The sequence below is a fragment of the Anabrus simplex genome, chromosome X, assembly GCF_040414725.1.
Source record: "Anabrus simplex isolate iqAnaSimp1 chromosome X, ASM4041472v1, whole genome shotgun sequence".
NCBI lineage: Eukaryota > Metazoa > Arthropoda > Insecta > Orthoptera > Tettigoniidae > Anabrus > Anabrus simplex.
The window spans coordinates 183,605,773-183,625,671 of NC_090279.1; the positions used below are offsets into that span (position 1 = coordinate 183,605,773).

At 39.8% G+C, this 19,899-nt stretch overlaps 1 protein-coding gene across 1 annotated transcript in view; it reads right to left on the bottom strand.

Annotated features, from left to right (window-relative positions):
- Positions 1–630: 630 nt before the first annotated feature.
- LOC136886287 (uncharacterized) overlaps positions 631–19,899 on the bottom strand; it is a 54,869-nt gene continuing 35,600 nt past the window's right edge. Inside the window, exon 4 of the mRNA XM_067159016.2 lies at positions 631–944. Coding sequence (XP_067015117.1) covers positions 805–944 — 140 coding nt within the window. The 3' untranslated portion in view covers positions 631–804. The remainder of the gene's footprint in view (positions 945–19,899) is intronic.

Genomic DNA, 19,899 nt, shown 5'->3' on the forward strand with positions numbered 1-19,899 from the left:
CCTCAGGGTGGTGTTTCTTGGTTGACCCAAACCTGCACGACGTGATTGGGTGTCCTCATGTACCCACCGAGTCCAGTATTGGGTCACTGTGACATCTGAATGGCCCACATACCTGGCAGTTGCACGATACAATAAACCAGCCTCATGCAGTCCCACAATGTGGTCTCTTTTAAATGCTGTTAATTGGAGGAACACTGTCTAACGTGTCTGCGATCGCAGGTGCATCGTATTGTACAGAGTCCTCTCTGCACATCTTGCTTAACTGTCTGACGCACAGCAGTTGACTGGCAACAACTTATGAAAAACAGGATGGTGTGATTACAAATGCACTCTGATGAACGTTCTACACGTTACAGATCCTCGTAAATTTAATCACTTACTCACTCATCAATGGTATGCATGTATACCGAAATGGGATAATATTGGCCTACTCCTTCTGGGTACTTAACTTTTTTTTTGTCAGGCATAAATTGAGGAAAATGGTGGAGTTGACAGTTATTAATAGCCAAAATACCCTGATCTATTCGCAGTCTAGTAAAGGTTATTTTTAAATTTTTATTTCACATATTTTTACAGAAACCATATGCATAATTATTTGAAGTACTCCTAAAAAGCTTGGGTTTTGGGATGCAAGAGGTAAAGAAGTGGATGGGACTCAGTGTGTTAATATTGCTCTCATTACACTTCCAAACCATGTAAATGTATATTTTAAATCATTCTGAGATTAGTTCATTTGGTCATTTAATTTAAGTCAGTACCGTCAAACCACTGCTCGCCTTTTCTTGCTTTTTCTGGTATTGCTGGTTAATGTTTTCTATTTGGACCATTGATGCAGACCGGCAAGTGATTACGAACTATACAATCTGAAGTAATGCAGGTGAATTCACAAGGGTCCCGACACTTACGACCAAAGCATCCAGAATCCAGCGGGCAGTCTTCGTTCCCTACAAACAGAAGAATATGAATTACATAATCAATTTACCACTACAAAGAATCTGAGGACAACAAGGAACATACTCTACATGTATGTGAAATAAGGTAAAATGGGTCTAGCTATTCAATACATTAATGGCAAATATACTGTAACTACATCTGTAAAAGTTGGTTATATTCTCATTAAGACATTAATTAATTCTGTACCTGAGAGCTCAACCAACATAAGTCATAGTCATTTTATAAAACTTAGAACCATATAAACCTAAGACCACTTTCATTTTATTTTTATGGCAATAAAATAATACTTATCCATTTTAAGTGCAAATTCATACCTGCCAACCCTTCCGATTCACCCGGAAACTTTCCATACCTTAACTCGTATTCCGATTTTCCAATTTATTTTTACTGCTTCCTATTTTTGACCAATGTAACCTCCAGTACGGTCTATACTCTTCCCCTAGCATAAAGGATACATTTTTATGTGCTTGTGTAATTTACGCAACCTCATTTTCAAGCGTTATTATTTGATGCTTTATTTCGCGAGTATATCATGTTTCCCGGCTCACCACAAGAGCGTGTGTGTGTACTTTACAGCTGGGGATTCGGGACAACAATCATCCTACAAGCAAGAGAGGCTAGCTCTTGAAAGCGACTCAGTTAATCGGGACGAAAGAATGAGTTTGTTATTGTGTCGTTTGCACGCTGTTAACATTGTTTCTGTGCGTAGTTTCGTTTGAGTTGTAGGCCACTTGTTTTTCTTGCATTTCTGTGCTTTCATACCCTGTCAAAGTCTTATGTTAATAATGTACGAGACATAATGGATTGTTTTGTATATGGTAGTTGCGCGTATTACGGTGCATAATTTTAATGAGTTGAATCGCTTTTAGGGAGTTGTGTCGGTGACAGTTCCTGGTATTTTCTCTTCACGTTATGGCCAAAAAATATAACAAACCTTATCTCCAAGTGTACAGAGATACCTATAACTTTCCGTTCATTTTACCGTCTAATAAAGGAAACTATTATACATTTTGTTGCATGTGTCGGTGTGATATGAATATTATTCGTATGTAAGCGTCATAAATGAGAATGATTAGGTACATTTTCTTGTAACCATTTTGATGTTTTCTTAGTTTCAGATTTTAAATTAAATGACCAATTCACATTTTAACTGTAGATATGTATGCCTTTTATCGTGTCCTTTTTTTCATCTCGACCATGGTGATTTATATGTAATGAAATCCAAGAAATTAAAAAAAAATCTTCCTATTTTTTTATTTCCAAAAGTTGGCAGGTATGCAAATTATATAAGTGAATGTGTTCAGAGATCAAAATTACACCAAATATATCAAGAACAATGATGAACATATATTGCCAAAGTCACCATGCAGCAAAAATTCTCTACAACTGACGTTTTTCCTCTCCCATGTAAAATGACTAAGATGTGACCTATACATTGGTTTAGCTCTCTGGTACAGAATTAATGGTACTAGTTTCAACCATACTTGGCTCAACCTCAGCCATTATATAGCCAAAACTGGCACAATTAAAAACATTGAAACATACAAAACATCAAAGAAAAGATAACACTTCAGAAATGAGTCGTGGTAAAAAATATGTTGAAGCTTGACACCAATGTCCATCAGTCACTATCATCATCATCATCATCATCATCATCATCATTTTCCATTATCCAGCTATAGCTGGGTAGGGCCAAATGTGGTTCTTCTCCACTTTCTTCGGTCTTTCCACTATTCCTCTTCCAACACTCTGTCCCAGTCTAGGTTTCTTTCTCTACTGCTGCATTGGATTGTGTCTTTCCATCTCAATCATGGTCGGTTCACAGTCTTTCCTTCCTTGCATTTTCATTTCCATCACCCTTTTTGGCATTCTTTTATCACTCATTTGCTTTATGTGCCCAAAACATCTTACTGTTGATAAACTTAACCATAATAGGTATTTATTTGATCCTCTATTGACTTGTCTGAATCTATTAAAAAAACTATTTAAAATAGTTTATGTTGGGTCCACCTTGTAAATGCACTTTCAATGACTGAAATTATTTATTTTATCCTACATGTTTCAGGAAAAATATCCATTCTCTTCATCAGTGATGTCTTCTACTCTTCTGTATCATACTCCTCAAGAACTTCATTTCAGCTGCCTGTATTCGACTCTCATCCTTCTTTGTCACTGTCCAAGTTTCTGCTCTGTAAGTTGTTATGGGTACGTAATATATAGCAACCGACGCATGGGGTTCCATTGGCATATCTTTGCCCCCATAACATGTTCCTTACACTATGATAGAAACAGCTTCCAGCTTGAATCCTCTTACTAATTTCAGCATCCAGTCGTGCATTCTCCATTAATATATTAATACATGATGTACAAATCAGTCTTTATCTTGATTTATACTGTAACTTGTGATAAAGAATGTTTCAGACACTTGAAAATTGGCTGATGGGGATTTCTACGAATTAGTTCTGTGGAAATAGTGGCTCAGTAGATGTTTAATAATGTTATTTTGCTTTACTCCCCAATAACAACTTTAATGCTTTTCGGAGACACCAAGGTGCCAGAATTTAGTCCTTCAGGATTTCTTTTACGTGCCAGTAAATTTACCAACACAAGGCTGATGTATTTGAGCACCTTCAAATACCACTGGACTGAGCCAGAATCAAATCTGCCAAGTTGGGGTGAGAAGGCCAGCGCCTCAACCATCAGAGTCACTCAGCCCATCCAGTACATGTTCAAGGCTGTCTATATGGATCAAATGTATGAGGACTGGCACAGAATACATCCTGTGGTGTTGGAAATAAGTAGATGCACATTATTTAGGATTAGAAAGATTTTTTTTTCACTTGGCTTTCCTTTTGCTATAGTTGTTAAATCAAACTATTTCCAATCTTCATTGAACTATTACATCTTCTTCACTGTCTCTTCAGATGTATCTAAATCCATAGGCTAAACTTGCGGAATAGATGTACGCGGTTGTGGCTTGCCATACTCTGCAACCTCGGTTCTCTTACCTTGTATGCAGCCATTTTACACTCAACCTCAGGCCATATATGTTTACACAGGAATTGTCGCCGGCCTGAATGGCTTAGACGGTTGAGGCGTTGGCCTTCTGACCTCAACTTGGCAGGTTCGATCCAGGCTCAGTCCGTTGGTATTTGAAGGTGCTCAAATACATCAGCCTCATGTTGGTAGATTTACTGGCAAGTAAAAGAACTCCTGCGGGACTAAATTCCAGCACCTTGGCGTCTCCAAAAACCGAAGTAGTAATTAGTGGGATGTAAAGCCAATAACATTATTATTATGAGGAATGGTGAATATTCAGCGATATGGCAGGAACGATCATTTGAAGCAAAAAAATCATATGGACATATGGCCTGTTCCGAATGGTTTCCGAGATAGAACCCATTTAATGTACATTTCTTTTTTTTTGGGCTAGTGGCACATATGTATGTGTCTTACCCACCCAACCTCTTTGAAATGGGTGCAAGCTTTCCGCATGTAATGTTTGCCAAACACGTGTTCGTGGGACATCGATACGTGCAGAAAGTTGCCGCACCATTTCAACAATATCTTACTGTTCCTGCACAGGTTATTGAACTAGACATTCAGAAGAAAAGATGGAAACTTGGAAGAATACCTGTTTCACGCCAATGTGTTGAAAACTCTGGTTAACACTCTACGATCAGAAATTTGACATGTCAGAAAGTGCCAACGATATTCCTCAACAGCAGCAGTAGCACTACCATCGCAGAAGCCATAAACATACACTGTATCTGCATATTCTACATTAGTGTAGATGTGTGGCATTTTACCCAGCGCATGTACAAACACAGTTAATTGATGCTTCTCCTTGATACACTTCAGTCCCTCGCACTACTTCACTCACAACAAACCACGGACAACTGCGCCTTCAACAGGCTAGTTTAGTGGCAGAAAGACATCCCAAGCAAAGAGGTTAAAAGCAACGAGGTAGGTTGGGCTACAATAAAACATCAAAGAGGTTGGCTGGGTAAGACACTAACACAAGAACAAACATACATTAAATGTAACCAGAAATATGGCTTCCAATTGAGATAGCTAAAAATAAAATTCAGGAAACTCAATCGTCAAAAATTACCAGTGTTTCACCCAGAGTGCAGCATGGGTTCATTTCTTGCTGTCAAAGTCCAAGTCTCTGATGCATACGTTAATATAGGGGTTTAGTAGAGTACATCTTGTACATTATCTCTTTACATTTTATAGAAACTCCTTTGTTCCACACCATGTTCCTTACATTCAGGTAGAATGTATTTCCTGCTTGTACCCTTCTGCTGATCTGCTTACCCATTCTTACATCTTGTATTATTTCACTTCCCAAATATTTGAAGTGTTCAACAACCTTAAGGTTTTGTCCCCTGATACTAACGATTCCTTTCCCTTCTCTTTCTCCTCTTGTCATCACCACTGTTTTGCTTTTCTCCATGACCGAGCTCGATAGCTGCAGTCGCTTAATTGCGGCCAGTATCCAGTATTCGGGAGATAGTGGGTTCGAGCCCCACTGTCGGCAGCCCTGAAGATGGTTTTCCGTGGTTTCCCATTTTCACACCAGGCAAATGCTGGGGCTGTACCTAATTAAGGCCACGGCCGCTTCCTTCCCACTCCTAGCTCCTTCCTGTCCCATCGTCGCCATAAGACCTGTCTGTGTCGGTGCGACGTAAAGTAAATAGCTAACACTAGCTTTTCTCCGCACTGATTTTCATACCATATTTCTCAATATCGTCATTTCAGTCCTGCACTTGAAAGTCGCACTTCTGTATTGTTGACTCCCCAGATCACTATGTCATCTGCAAACAGCAATATTTTCCTTTAGAATTCCATCCATAACTATTATAAACATAAGTGGAGAAATACACTTCCCTGTCTTAGTCCACATTGGTTTCTAAACCAATCTGTTCTCCCCACTGGAGTATGGACAGGACTGGAACATTTCTGTCTGGCTCCAGGGCTAAATGGTTGCTGTGCTGGCTTTTGGTCACAGGGGTCCCGGGTTTGATTCCCGGCAGGGTTGAGAATTTTAACCATCATTGGTTAATTGCTCTGGCATGGGGGGCTGGGTATGTGTGTCATCTTCATTTCATCCTCATTATGACGCGCAGGTCGCCTACGGGTGTCAAATTGAAAGACCTGCACCTGGCTAGCCGAAAATGTCCTCAAACACTCCTGGCACTAAAAGACATACACCATTTCATTTAGAACAATTCTTATACATTGCTTTCACTAGTTCCCTTGATTGCCTTCCACATCCTTTTCTTTCCAGGTCTTCCCACATCTTTTCTCTATTAACACTGTCATATGCCTTCTCTATATCAAGGAGATCTTTTCCATATACCCACTGTTTCTCCATCAGTAATCTCATGGTAAATACAGGATTTATCGTTGACCTGACCTATTGAAATCCATGCTGCTAAATTTATTTCCACCCTTCCCCTCATCCTCCTTTCTATTATTCACTCCAGTATTTTGGTTACTTGTGACAACAGTGTAATACCTCGATAATTGTCACATACCTTCCTCTCACCTTTCTTAAATACTGGTATTATTACACGTTTACGCCAATCATCACGTACTTGCTTTTTTCTCCATATATACAACTTAGCAGCCTATATAACCAATGTAGAACAATAGGTTCTGCTGCCTTTATTGTTTCCACACACATTTCATCCATCCCTGCTGCTTTTCTTGTTTTCATTTGTTTATCAGCCATTTCCACTTCTGCCATTGCAATATCACTCTCTATTTCTGGATCATCCTCATTTACCACTATGCTCTCTTCTGCATCGTATCCCTGAATATTGACCGTTTCTTATGGGACATAGTGTGTAGAGAGAGGAGCAGAACAAATAAAATTTAATGGCAGTAGTAGCCATTGGGAATTGGAAGTGGGGGCACAAGGATTTATAGCCAACAAAAAGCTCGTGGGTTTGAGAAATATAGTGGGTGGGGGGTTAAATTTTAAAAAAATTTAAAGGTACAAATTCATAAGTTTTTGATGCTCTCTGAGTGAATTTCAATAGAAAGGTTCACAGTGCACCAACTTAAGTCTGGTAATAATAGTTTTTTGAGATTTTGATTCAGAACCATACAATAAAACTTTTACCAAAGGAACATGTATTATGATCAGAAGTACATTGTGATTATACAGATAAATTATTCCCTCCAAGTCAACTCTCAACGACCTTCTAGCAAGGCACTTAGTTCCAACACTCAATGTGACTGTGACAGCATGGAATGGGCGAGGAGATGAATGGCCGCATGAGCCCGCACTCGTTGCTTTACACACTTCACTTATCTATTTTCGCTTACAGTTTTGTCTTCTCATTTTCAGGCCCACATTATCAGTAACATCAGCACGACCAACTTGTGCAATTAATCAAAGCTCCGCCTGTTTCTGGCTCATTTTATGACACTACTTTTATGTTGGTATTAAACTTGTATGGTCTTTGCATATAATTTATGTGTGCTATAATTTCATCAACATCAGCATGGTCAATTTATTACATCATCAATCAATCACTACTGATCTACATTTAGGTCAGTCGCCTAGTGGCAGATTCTCTATCTGTTGTTTTCCTAGCCTTTTCTTAAATGACTGGAAAGAAATTGGAAGTCTATTGAACATCTCCCTTGTAAGTTATTCCAATCCCTAACTCCCCTTCCTATAAAGAATATTTGCCCCAATTTATCCGCTTGAATTCCAAATTTATCTTCATATTGTGACCTGTCCTACTTTTAAAGACACCATTCAAACTTATTCATCTACTAATGTCATACCACGTCATCTCTCCACTGACAGCTCGGAACATACCACTTAATATTTATTCAAAACAACTTTTGATGGTGTCCACCTTTTCAATACAATTTATTTTTCTTTACAAGTAGAATCTTTACCTTAACACCGTTTATATTATTTCCATGGAAAATACAAGTTAAGCATGATTTTATCTACGGTGACTAAAATTATGCAATTTGCATGTCATATACAGTAAAGTCAAATTTTGGCTTTTTAAATATTTTATGTCATATTCTGGTAATTTTTCATATTATGGTCATATTTCCCTGTGAATTTTCATGTTTTGTCATCATCATCATCATCATCATCATCATCATCATCATCATCATCATTATCTAAAGGCTTTGCCTTGTCGCTGCAACCATTGATCTCTTCTCTCTGTGATCCTTTTCATCTCTCCATAACCTTGGCATCCCATCATCTCAACTACCTCTTCAATGATCTTCTTCCATGGTTTCCCTCTGCCTTTCTTTCCCATCACCTTGCCTTCGAATGCCGGAGAATGTGACCAAAAACTGACGCTTTACTCACTTTTATCGTTGCTATTAAATGTCTCTAGGTGTTTATTTCTCTAAGCACTGCTTCATTCGTTTTTCTTCTCAATCCAGCTAGTTCTTGTCATCTTCCTCCATAGTGACATTTCCACTGCCTCTAGTCGTTTCATGTCCTCCTTCAAGAGAGTCCATCCTTCACAGCCATATAGCAGCACACTCCAAATGAATGTTTTGATAAACAATTTCTTTTGTTCATTATCTAAGGATTTATTAATTAAGAGCTGCTTCTTCTCCTCAAAGGCTTTCTTACACAGGGAAATTCTTCTTTTTATTTCCACAGTGCATCTGTTGTCATTGGAAATAACTGATCCTAAGTAGCAGAACTTGTGAACCTGTTTTATTAAAATATTTCCAATTCTGAGATGTGCCTCTGGCTTCATTTTAGATTTGCTTATAACCATATTTTATCTTTTTCTTCCATTTTCGCATACCTGCTTGCAATCGTCTCAAAGACAGACTTTTCACATCTCCTAATTGTTGTCTGTAATTTATTACAATTATCTTTCTTAGAAACGTATATTTATGTGAATTAGGAGGGTAAGCTGTATAGAAAGAGACAGATGTGTAGAAAGTGACAGAATAGTGAGCCTCAATTGACTCTAATGATTTGCCATATTTCAAATATGGGCCAATAACATCCTGAGATGCTGGGCGGTCTTTTTCCCGTTACAAGTCAATGTTGCATGAAAACAGATCATTCCTATTGGAAAACTTTAAAATATATGTAATTTGCTATTGTAATTCTTTCTGATCACCCATCAGAATGTGATATTTATTTCATTCTGTGCAGGGTCGAGGTACTTCTGGATTGAGAATTAAATAAATTCAAAATGTAATTAAAAAATTAATAGTATTACTTATTTATTATTGAAAGTTCTAGATTATTTAAAAGTATATTTTCAATATAATGTTAATTTAAAAAATGAAAAGATTTGAAGATTTTGAAAATGTGACCAAAAAACTCTTAAGTCAAATTTATAGTCATATTTTGATACATTTTTAGGTCATAAATGCTTGCATGTCTAACATTTTTAGGTCATAAACATCCGGGCCTTACTTATGACAATGTGGGCTCAAGCAAAAAGTTTATTATGTGTAATACAAATAAAATCATTTAGTATTTGACTACACAGTAACAAAAACACAGACACACTGACAGAGCGAGACTGCCAGACTGACGAATGCAAGTGGGTGAATCATACTTTGGTGTCCTAGACCTTCATAGGTTACAAACTTCATGGTTCTAATCCGTATTGAATTGTAAGTACAATATAATTATTAAATTAATGTAGTAATGGTCTACCTTTCAATAATATAATATGCAATATTCTAAATTACATTAATTAGTGACTAGTTTCAACCGGAGCTGGCCATCTTCAGCCTTAATGTAAAACATCTAATAACTAAACAAATGTACTTGCACACAATTGACATAAAACAAATGAAACAAATATATACAAATTGACATTAAAAACTGGGTTGAAATTATGATTAAATTTGAAAATAAACTAGGTTCTAACATCTTGAGTATGCTCATCATCGAGACTATTTCAAGTATTAATTTATATACACAGAACTGTTACCGGTAGTTCTAATACTGCTAATCATTAATAATTCAATAGTAAATGAGAACTGGTAAATGTTGATCCCGTAGTTCATCACCAAATCCATTTGAGTGGTGTTAGCCATATGCAAGTCATTGGGTTATGCCCGCATCGCATCTCTGATTTTGGTGAGATCTCTCTTGTAACTGGACGTCTCCGACCTCCGACGCAACACTTCTTCATTTTTGATCGGCTGGGTGGCTCTTCATCCATCTCTACTGTCAGCTCCCCGCCGACCTAATCAAGCATATAGGCCGACTCCGCACTGGAAGTTAGCCTCCCCATCATGACCACCACAACCACGACCTCCCCTTTTACCTTTCTTCCCATTCCTATCACAACTGTTACGTACTCCCACCCTTCACCTACTTCGATGCTTCCTCAACCAACATACCCTGATCCACCCAGTTTTCTTTACATCCCTTCCCGCAACTTTAACCACTTGCCAACCAACGCCGAAGAAAGCTCTACGACACCACCAGCAACGCACCCACCACCTCAAGCAGATGCCGCACAACAATCACCATCGCCACAGCTACAACCAACCCGCAACATCATGTATAGTTGTGTCCTCCGCGGCGTGGATCCCCTCATTTCTGACAGAGATGTCATCCACGAGCTCAACCACGAAGGTATCCCTGTCCGGCGAGCCTTCCACATCTGGAATACCACGGGACCAACATACTTGTCCGTCTTCACCTGCAAACTGAAGAGGAAGTCCAACGCCTCATCACCAACGGCGCACGCCTCTATGGTCGACAACTCACCGTGGAACTTTCCCGCTCCCCTCCCAGACCCTCACACACCTCACGTCATCGACCCCGAACTGCCACCCCATATCGACCTCCACCACCGGTCAGTCAACCCCTTCCTCCAACGTCCTCCTTCATCCCATCACCTCTAACAGCTGACCTACTCACCACCTCCCTATGTAACATCTCAGCCACGCTTCACCTCCTCCTCTCACACATCGGAACTCCCGTTTGAACCTTCACTACTCCCTAACCCACATCTCCTCAACCAAAAGGCCCTAATCACTTCTCCACCTAATATCAATTCGCATTACCCACCTTCCTCATTTCTCACACCGCCCAGTTCTCTTCACTTTTCCCGGCCCGAGCGAGAGCGTCACTCTCTAGCGGGCCGACCCCACCCTTCGGGCAGGGAATGAAGACAAAAGAAAAACGTCATTGGACACCATCTTCATGTGCCGTACTGACAATGACCAACAACATTTCAGCATGATTTAACAAGCACCACAAGAGCATCTCATGTGATTACTTTGATTGATGATGAAACAACATCTAACAGTTCTCCATCAGCTAGTGGTTATTTACAGCGATATCCAATGACTTGCATATGGACTCGGTAATAAATGTACCAGGTTTCTACAACTATCATGTGTACGCCAATCAACTCAAGGAAAGGGGACGGCCATCAGGAGGGGTATCAGTACTCGTTAAACCTCATCTAACCCCATGTAAACAACTGTTGAGAGACGAAAACCTATTGATTTTATGAACAAAAATATTAGTGATCATGGCAGTATACTTCAGCCCTGAACGCACTGCAGCAGACATAGTTGATACGCTTGGAAATGCGTTGAATATGATAAATGATGAAGAAAAGGTGTTAATTACCAGTGACTTGAACTGTCCAGTAGATAAACTCATCTGGAAAACTGAAGAAGTTATGGACTATCTGAGACACAGTGGATTCGTGCTGTTAAACAAGAAACAGGAATGGACATATGTAGGACCAAATGGCGGTAGCACAACAGATTTAGTGCTTTCAAGGGGACTCATAACATCAGAAACAACAAAGCTGGTCCTCAAAGAAGGCTCTATTGTAAGAAAGCACTTGCCAGTGAGCACAGACATCATCACAAAGAAAGGAGAGGCGGCTGACTTAAGAAAAGGAGTGAAAATCAGAAAGAATATAGACATAAACAAAGTGAAAGCAAAGACAAGCCAGATCGACCAGGTGAAGAAAATGATAGATGAAGGTGAAATACATTCCACAGCATGGTGGATAGCAAGTTGGTATGAAGAAGTGGCTCCTCTAAGACTGGGGACAAGAAAGTCAAAACCTTGGTTCGTCAAACAATGTTATGAGGCAAGGAGAAGCACCTTAGAAAAATTGAACAGAGCAAGAGAAAGAAGGAACATGGAAAACCTGGAAGAGTACCGGCAACAGAGAACTCAGTACAAAGAGCTCCTGGAGAGGGAAAAGATTCAGTACATAGAAGAACAACAGAAAAGGATCATAGAAGAAGCTAAATTGGACCCATACAAGGCTCTATGACTGAAAACGAGCAAAATACATTCTAATATCAATATGGAAACATAGAAATCACACCGCAACAAAACAATTGCTTCGAGAGACACGAGACCAACACTCAGGTGTCCAGAACACAGAGAACCATCAGATGTCATAACGGAATATGAAATCGTTCAGGCCATCAATGAAGGAAGAAGCAATAGAACACCAGGACCAGATGGAATCAGAAATGAGCATCTAAAAGAGACAGTGAAGGAAATTTTACAGGTATGGAGTGCCTTGTTAAACAAATGCCTGAAAACTGGAAGGGTCCCAACAGATTGGAGGAAGGCAACAATCTGAATGCTATATAAGGGGAAAGGAGATGCAGATGACCCATATTTCTACAGAGGGATCGCGATGGAACAAAAAAATTTGAAACTCCTGACGAGGATCTTAACAAAGAGAGTGATGAATAAATTGGATCCACTATTACCAGAGGAGCAATTTGGGTTCAGACTGAAAAGATCTACAACGATGGCACTGGAGAATTTACTGAACCACATTCACCTTACCCTAGAAATGCCATGAGGCAAATTATTTGTAGCGTTCATTGACTACTCCAAGGCATTTGATTGGGTAAACAGAAGGTTACTCATAGATAAGATGGAGAAGTTAATCGGAACATCTGTCACAACTCTCATATCAAACCTGTTGGCTGAGAATTATGTACAGGTGGACAACGGCATTGGGTCATCAGATTGGATGCCACATACTATAGGAGTTATTCAAGGTGATCCACTTAGCCCTATATTATTTAACGCTCTCACCTCCTATGTAGTGTCAGAGATAAAGGAAAAGACCGACACAGAAATGTACCTGTGTGCTGATGACATGGCAATTGCGGCTGAAGACATAACAGAACTACAACGTGCGATGAACTTGCTAGAGGACAGGGCAAACAGGAATGAAATGAAAATAAATGAGGAGAAGACTGAACTAGTTGTATTCAGTAAAGGAGGTAAACTAAAGGAAACAGAGCACATATGGTGCAATAACGTCTGCCTTTGCAGAGTTAACAGTTTCAGATACCTAGGGGTAACCTTGCAGACCACATGCAGCAGTTTCATGATCCACATAAGAGCTAGAATTATTGCAGCTCTGAAAGCGATGAATGACATTGAGAATAGCACACAAATTACAGTAGATACAGCCATGGTGCTTTTTCGAGTGAAAGTGCTACCAGTGTTAACCTGTGGGCTTGAGATCATAGGGGAATTTCTGAGTGTGAAGCAATTAGAAGACCTGGAAAAGATAAAATCCAGATATCTGAAGCGAGTCCTAAGTGTATCAAAGACTACAAGATCTTGACTTGTATATGAACTCACAAGAAAAACTTTCCTGATTGAGGACCTGAGATACAATCTTGTTTTACCAGGAGGCGCAGCATACAATAACCTGTTGCATAAAATAAGAGAAAAAAAGGGGGACATTTGGGAAGACTTCTACTCAACAGAGGCCAAGACGGATCGGAAATGGATGGAAATGGGCTACCAACTGAGACACATAGTTACGAGATTGGCTGTGCACGGATTCCACTTCAAGATGTGTTAAAAACAAAGTATTTCATGAACCGAATATAAACTGTGTGTGTAGGCTATGTGACCAAGTATGTGAAAGATATCATATCCAGAAATGTTCCTCGAGGTCCTGTTCGATTAGTGTATTTATTAAGGACTAACACTTATGCAGAGCACATTAGGTGCCACACTGTTTTATATAATTGTGATCCTCCATGCACATTGTGCACAATACATTTATTATTATTATTATTATTATTATTATTATTATTATTATTATTATTATTATTATTATTATTATTATTGCCCGCCTGGTAGCCATGATCGTTAAGGCGCTGAAGTCTAAAACGGTCTGACACTGAGGTTAGCCGGTTCGAGTCCCGTTGGTCGAAAAAATTTTCACCATCAGAATGTTGGCCGGCAGGGTAGGGGAGGTGGTGGTATACAATTTCTAATCACTAGATTGCGTGCCAAAAGCCTGGATTAAATTCCAAACCTCTCCGCAGTGCTCATATGGAGTGAGGGCATATGACGCTGTTGATAGTGATTCGTCCGTCGGATGGGGACGTTAAGCCTCGAGCAGACCCCTTGGTGTTATTCGACAGGAGTAGGCTATGTGCCGGCACCGGGTTTCACCCTCTCCCTACTATCATATATCATGTCATTCATTTCATCTCATTAACTCCTCTGATGAGGTTGACGTCAGGAAGGGCATCCGGTCATAAAAACTCGCCACGACAGATTCATCTCACCTCATTCCCGACCCCGAAAAGAAACGGGACAAGGGTTGGACAAACATTATTATTATTATTATTATTATTATTATTATTATTATTATTATTATTATTATTATTATTATTATTATTATTATTATTATTATTATTGCATGATGGAAAGATGGGTGTAAATGTGTGTGTACTTCTTATGTTGAATTCGTAATAAATTATATGCGTCACTAGAAGTTGAGCTAGAATATTCTTCTAGTACCTGTAGTATTGTTTTACAACTTCATCAAATTATTTCATTGACTTGTAGACAAATTAATTGTAGATAAGTGTTTCATCATTCAAGATTTAGGTTATAATTTGCTTTCAAGGAATATACGACATCAAAGAAAGGATCCTTCGCCGCCGCGGCTCAGTCACGGCCAGTTAGATTCCTTTCTTGCATGATGACGGAGGCAGAAGTTCAGAGAGATTCAGTAGAGCTCTCACTTTCATGTCAGAATAGGAGTGCAAATGTACTTGAATGTGCCAGTATTGGGACACAGGATATGACGCAAGTACCTAATGGGAGGAATGAGGAAATAATAATGGAGGAACAGCGTAAAGAGGAGGAACATCTTGAGATCGCTAGGGCATTGGTGAAAAGCATTCTAGCTATTCCGCTTAAGAACCTTAAGTTGGAAATCCAGAATGGATTGCGAAAATTGGAGGAAGCTCTCGATGCTGGAGCAGCATGAAGGACATCCTGGAAGAGAGCTAGGGAAAATCTAAAACAGGAACAAACAACAGTAGAGATAAATGAATTGCCTACGACACCGTTAGTGACGAACGGGGAGGAGAAAGATAAGGAGAAATGGGTCGAGATTTCCTAAAAGAAAAAAAACAAGAAGAAGGAAATGAAGGAGGATAAAGATATCCAACCTTTAACAGATAAGGTAGATTCTGGCAGAATGGAGGTCATTGATAGTGGGAAAAAACAAGATAAACAGACCCATTTAAAATCAAGGGATCGTTCTGATGCTATCCTTATCAAACCAACAAACGGCAAGACTTTTGCAGATGTCCTGAAGGGTATTCGGAGTAAAATAAAACCAGAAGACAGTGCTGTGAGTATTTGATCTATTCGTAAAACTCAGACCGGGGCGATTCTTCTCGCTTTTAATAAAGACACACAAAATGAGAACAGGGACAGTTTTAATAAATCTTTAAGGGATGTCCTTGGAACGGATGGCGATGTGAAGACTTTAACTCCCCGCACCACCTTGGAAATTCAGGACATGGACAGTATCACCACTGCTTTAGATGGACCGTATCACCACTGCTTTAGATGTAGAGGAAGCTGTAAGACAGGATCTTCAGAATTTTGAAGGAGAACTGAAAGTCTCAATTAATAAACCAAACAGCAGAGGGCAAAAACTTGCTATCATTGAGATAGAAGATAAGGAGGCCCAGAAACTTTTAGATATGGGTAAAATTAAAATAGGATGGTTGGATTGTAGAATCCGAAAAAGGATCGTGGTATCTCGCTGCTTTCAATGTCTTTCGAATGGACACCATGCATGAAACTGCAAAGGTGCAGATAGAAGCAAAATTTGTTTTAAGTGTGGAGAAGCCGGGCATAGGGCGGGAGGTTGCAAAGCAAATCCGAGATGCATAATTTGCACAGACAATAACGTTGACGAAGCTAATCGCAGTCATGTACTTGGCTCAAAAGCCTGCACAGCATTTCGTGAAGCTCTCGAAAAGGCTAAAACTAGCAGTAAATGATGAAGGTTATTCACGCAAATATGCACAGGAGTAGAACTGCCAATGATCTTTTGATGCAGATGACCTTTGAGATAGGAGTAGACTTATTTCTTCTCAGTGAACCTTATCAAGACAGAGATCACCCAGGATGGTTCGTGGATAATTGCGGGACAGCTGCAATTTGGATACCAGATTTGGGTAGGTGCCCAGTATCAAACCAAGGATGCGGAGACGGTTTTGTTTGGGTCCGCACTGGTAGATATACTTTAGTGAGCTGTTACTTTATGCCAAATGAGTCAGTATTTGAATTTCAGGCTAAGCTGGACGGCCTAGAGGACGTATTACAAGGATTTGACAACGGTTTAATCGTGGCTGGTGATTTCAATGCCCAAGCACTAGAATGGGGTATGCCACAGTATGACTCTAGAGGGTGCCGAACTATGGAGATGGCCGCTAGGCTGGTTTTGACAGTCACTAATATTGGAAACGTGCCAACTTTTCGACGACCGGGCTGTAGAGGAACCATACCGGACGTGACTTTTGTATCTGAGGACATCGTGTCGAATATCAGTGACTGGCGGGTGATTGAAGAATACACGGGAAGTGATCACCAGTACATTACTTTTTGTATTCTTCCTGAAACTTCACAGATTAATATTACCGGTACATCGTATGAACCAACGCAGTGGAATATAGAAAGTATGGACAAAGAAAAATTTCTTGCTATCCTAAGAAATGAAATGGATAGTATAACAGAACAAATATGTTGTTATAAAAGGAAAGAAGCCGCTGAGAAATGTGTTGAGTTCACCATGGAGCTTATTGGGAGAGCATGTGATCTATCCATGGCTCGTAAAACATCACGAAACAAGAAGCGTTCAGCGTACTGGTGGACCAAAGATATTGCTGATCAGAGAAGACGTTGTCTGCAACTTAGACAGAAGGCACAGAGAGCACGAGTCAGCCAAGAAGACACCTCACTCACAGCTGAGTATAAGTCGGCGAAGAAAGAATTGAGAAATGCTATCAAAAAGAGTAAAGTAGACAAATGGTGGAAAATGACTAAAGAGGTGGATGACGATCCATGGGGTTTAGGATACAAGATTGTTATGAAGAAACTTGGAAGTTTCTCGAACCCGATCATGGACTCAAATACAATGAAGGATATTGTGGATACATTATTCCCAGATCATCCTGAGAGGTCTGCTGATGACGGCGATGATGATGATGATGATGACTTCATAGATGATGTGCCACTTTTTACACGAGAAGAATTGACGAGAGCGATTAGGTCCCTTAGAAATAAAAAGGCCCCAGGACCAGATAGTATTCCAGCAGAGATATTAAAGCTGATAGCAGATTCCTGTCCACAACTACCGTTGAAAATGTACAATAACTGCCTGCTATCGGGGGTGTTCAGTGTTCACTGGAAAAGAGCTCGGCTAGTTTTAATAAGCAAAGGAAAATCTGGGGGCTATAGGCCTTTATGTATGCTGGATACTGCTGGTAAAGGATTAGAGAAACTTTTGCAGCCAAGAATACTTTCAGCAGTTCAACTAGCTGGGGACCTTTCTGATCGTCAACATGGATTTCGAGGAGGGCATTCGACAATCGATGCAGTATGGGAAGTGTTGAATACAGCTAAAAGGGCACAAATGGGTAATCATCACTCTCGAAAAGTGACACTCCTTGTGACCCTTGATGTTAAGAACGCTTTTTTGAATTGACGCTTATTGAATAAGTGATTTCAATCCCTAACTGCCAAATTTCATCTCAACCCAAATATTTTATAATGTTATGTGCATTTTTGAGAAGATTGTGTTTACCGAAATATAACCGATGTTTTGTACTACACTCACGGCAGGCAACATTCAATGGAAGAGTGTCTGAAATAATTTGAATCTCCAATATCAATCATCTCGTACTTCCGCATGGTTTTGTTACAGTTTATATGTTTATTGTTTAAGTGATTAGGTTATCTCATGTTTATACAATTTTGACTCACCCTTCATGACCACTTTGAAACTGACATTATACTTTGCGTCTTCATGTTCCCTCATTTATTCACACTGATGTAACACCTTGTGTAATATAAATGTCTACATGCTAGCCTATTTCCCACATTTTGGCTGAAGATGACGCCAAACAGCGTCGAAACTAGTTCCAAGTGTAAATATATGTTGTAAATAAACTATAACTTTTATTTGTATTGAAAAGGTGGACCCTTTTAAGTTTCCTATCTTCCATTCTCAGTTCAATACGGACAAAAATGAAATTCTTAGATTTAAAAGAACGCTTTCAACTCGATCAGTTGGAATGACATATTGGAAGCGCTTCAAAATACTTTCAAACTACCGGAGTATCTCATGCGCATAATGAGAAATTATTTTAAAGATCATACTCTAGTATATCACACGGAAGATGGGCAGAGAGTGAAACGGTTCATAGCTGGTGCAGCACAAGGGTCCATCCTTGGCCCAAATCTGTGGAACATAGTGTATGATGGATTGTTGAGGTTAGAGATGCCGGAAGACACAACGCTAGTGGGGTATGCTGATGATATAGCTGTTTTGATAGTTGCTCGAAATTTGGAGTCGGCTCAGTTTAAGCTAAATCAAGTAATGCGACGGGTGAAAGATTGGATGGCGAATCACAGATTACAGCTTGCAGATCATAAAACAGAGATTGTTCTCTTGACAAGAAAAAGGATCACGACCGTCATTCCAATGTATATTGGACAAACAGAAATCGAAACATCTAGAAGTATAAAGTATCTCGGAGTGACACTTGATAGCAAACTTATTTTTTGGGATCATATCAAACGGGTGACAGATAAGGCGGTGAAAACAACGATTGCGCTGAGTAGATTAATGAGCAACGTTAAAGGTCCGAAGTCTAGCAAACGACGACTTCTGATGTCGATAGTTCACTCGACACTTCTATATGGTGCCGAAGTCTGGGCTGAATCTCTGAAGTTTGAAAAATACCGGCAAAGGATAGCTGCGATACAGCGGAGATCAGCTTTGCGTATTACAAGCGCATATCGCACAGTATCCGAACCTGCGGTCCTTGCGATAGCAGCGGTAGCACCGATTGATTTACTTGCCTTAGAGAGGCAGGAAGTCTGGCAAACCCAAGGAGAGCTCGGAAAGAAGCGCGCGAAGGAGCTAGCTTATAGGCAACGAACGGAGCGGTGGCAGCAAAGATGGGAGGAAGATCCTCGTGGAAAATGGACTAAGCGGCTGATACCACGCCTAGCTGATTGGGTTGCCCGAGCTCATGGTGAGGTTAACTTTTACATCACGCAACTATTGACGGGTCACGGATACTTCCGGAAATTTCTACATAGAGTAGGTAGAGCGAGCGACTCGGCGTGTATTTATTGCAATGATATAGACGATGTATTTCACACATTTTTCGTATGCTATCATTGGTCAACTCAGAGAAGATGTTTATATACTGAGCAAGGAGAGTTGACACCAGAAACTATTGTGCAGGCGATGCTACGAAACCAGGAATCTTGGGATCAGATAGCAGTATATGTAGAAGGCATCCTGTGTCAGAAAAAGAGAGATATGAATGCTCATGAATGACAGTAAGGAGAAATAAAGAAGAAGAAACCTGAGAAATTAGCACGACACTGCCCTGAAG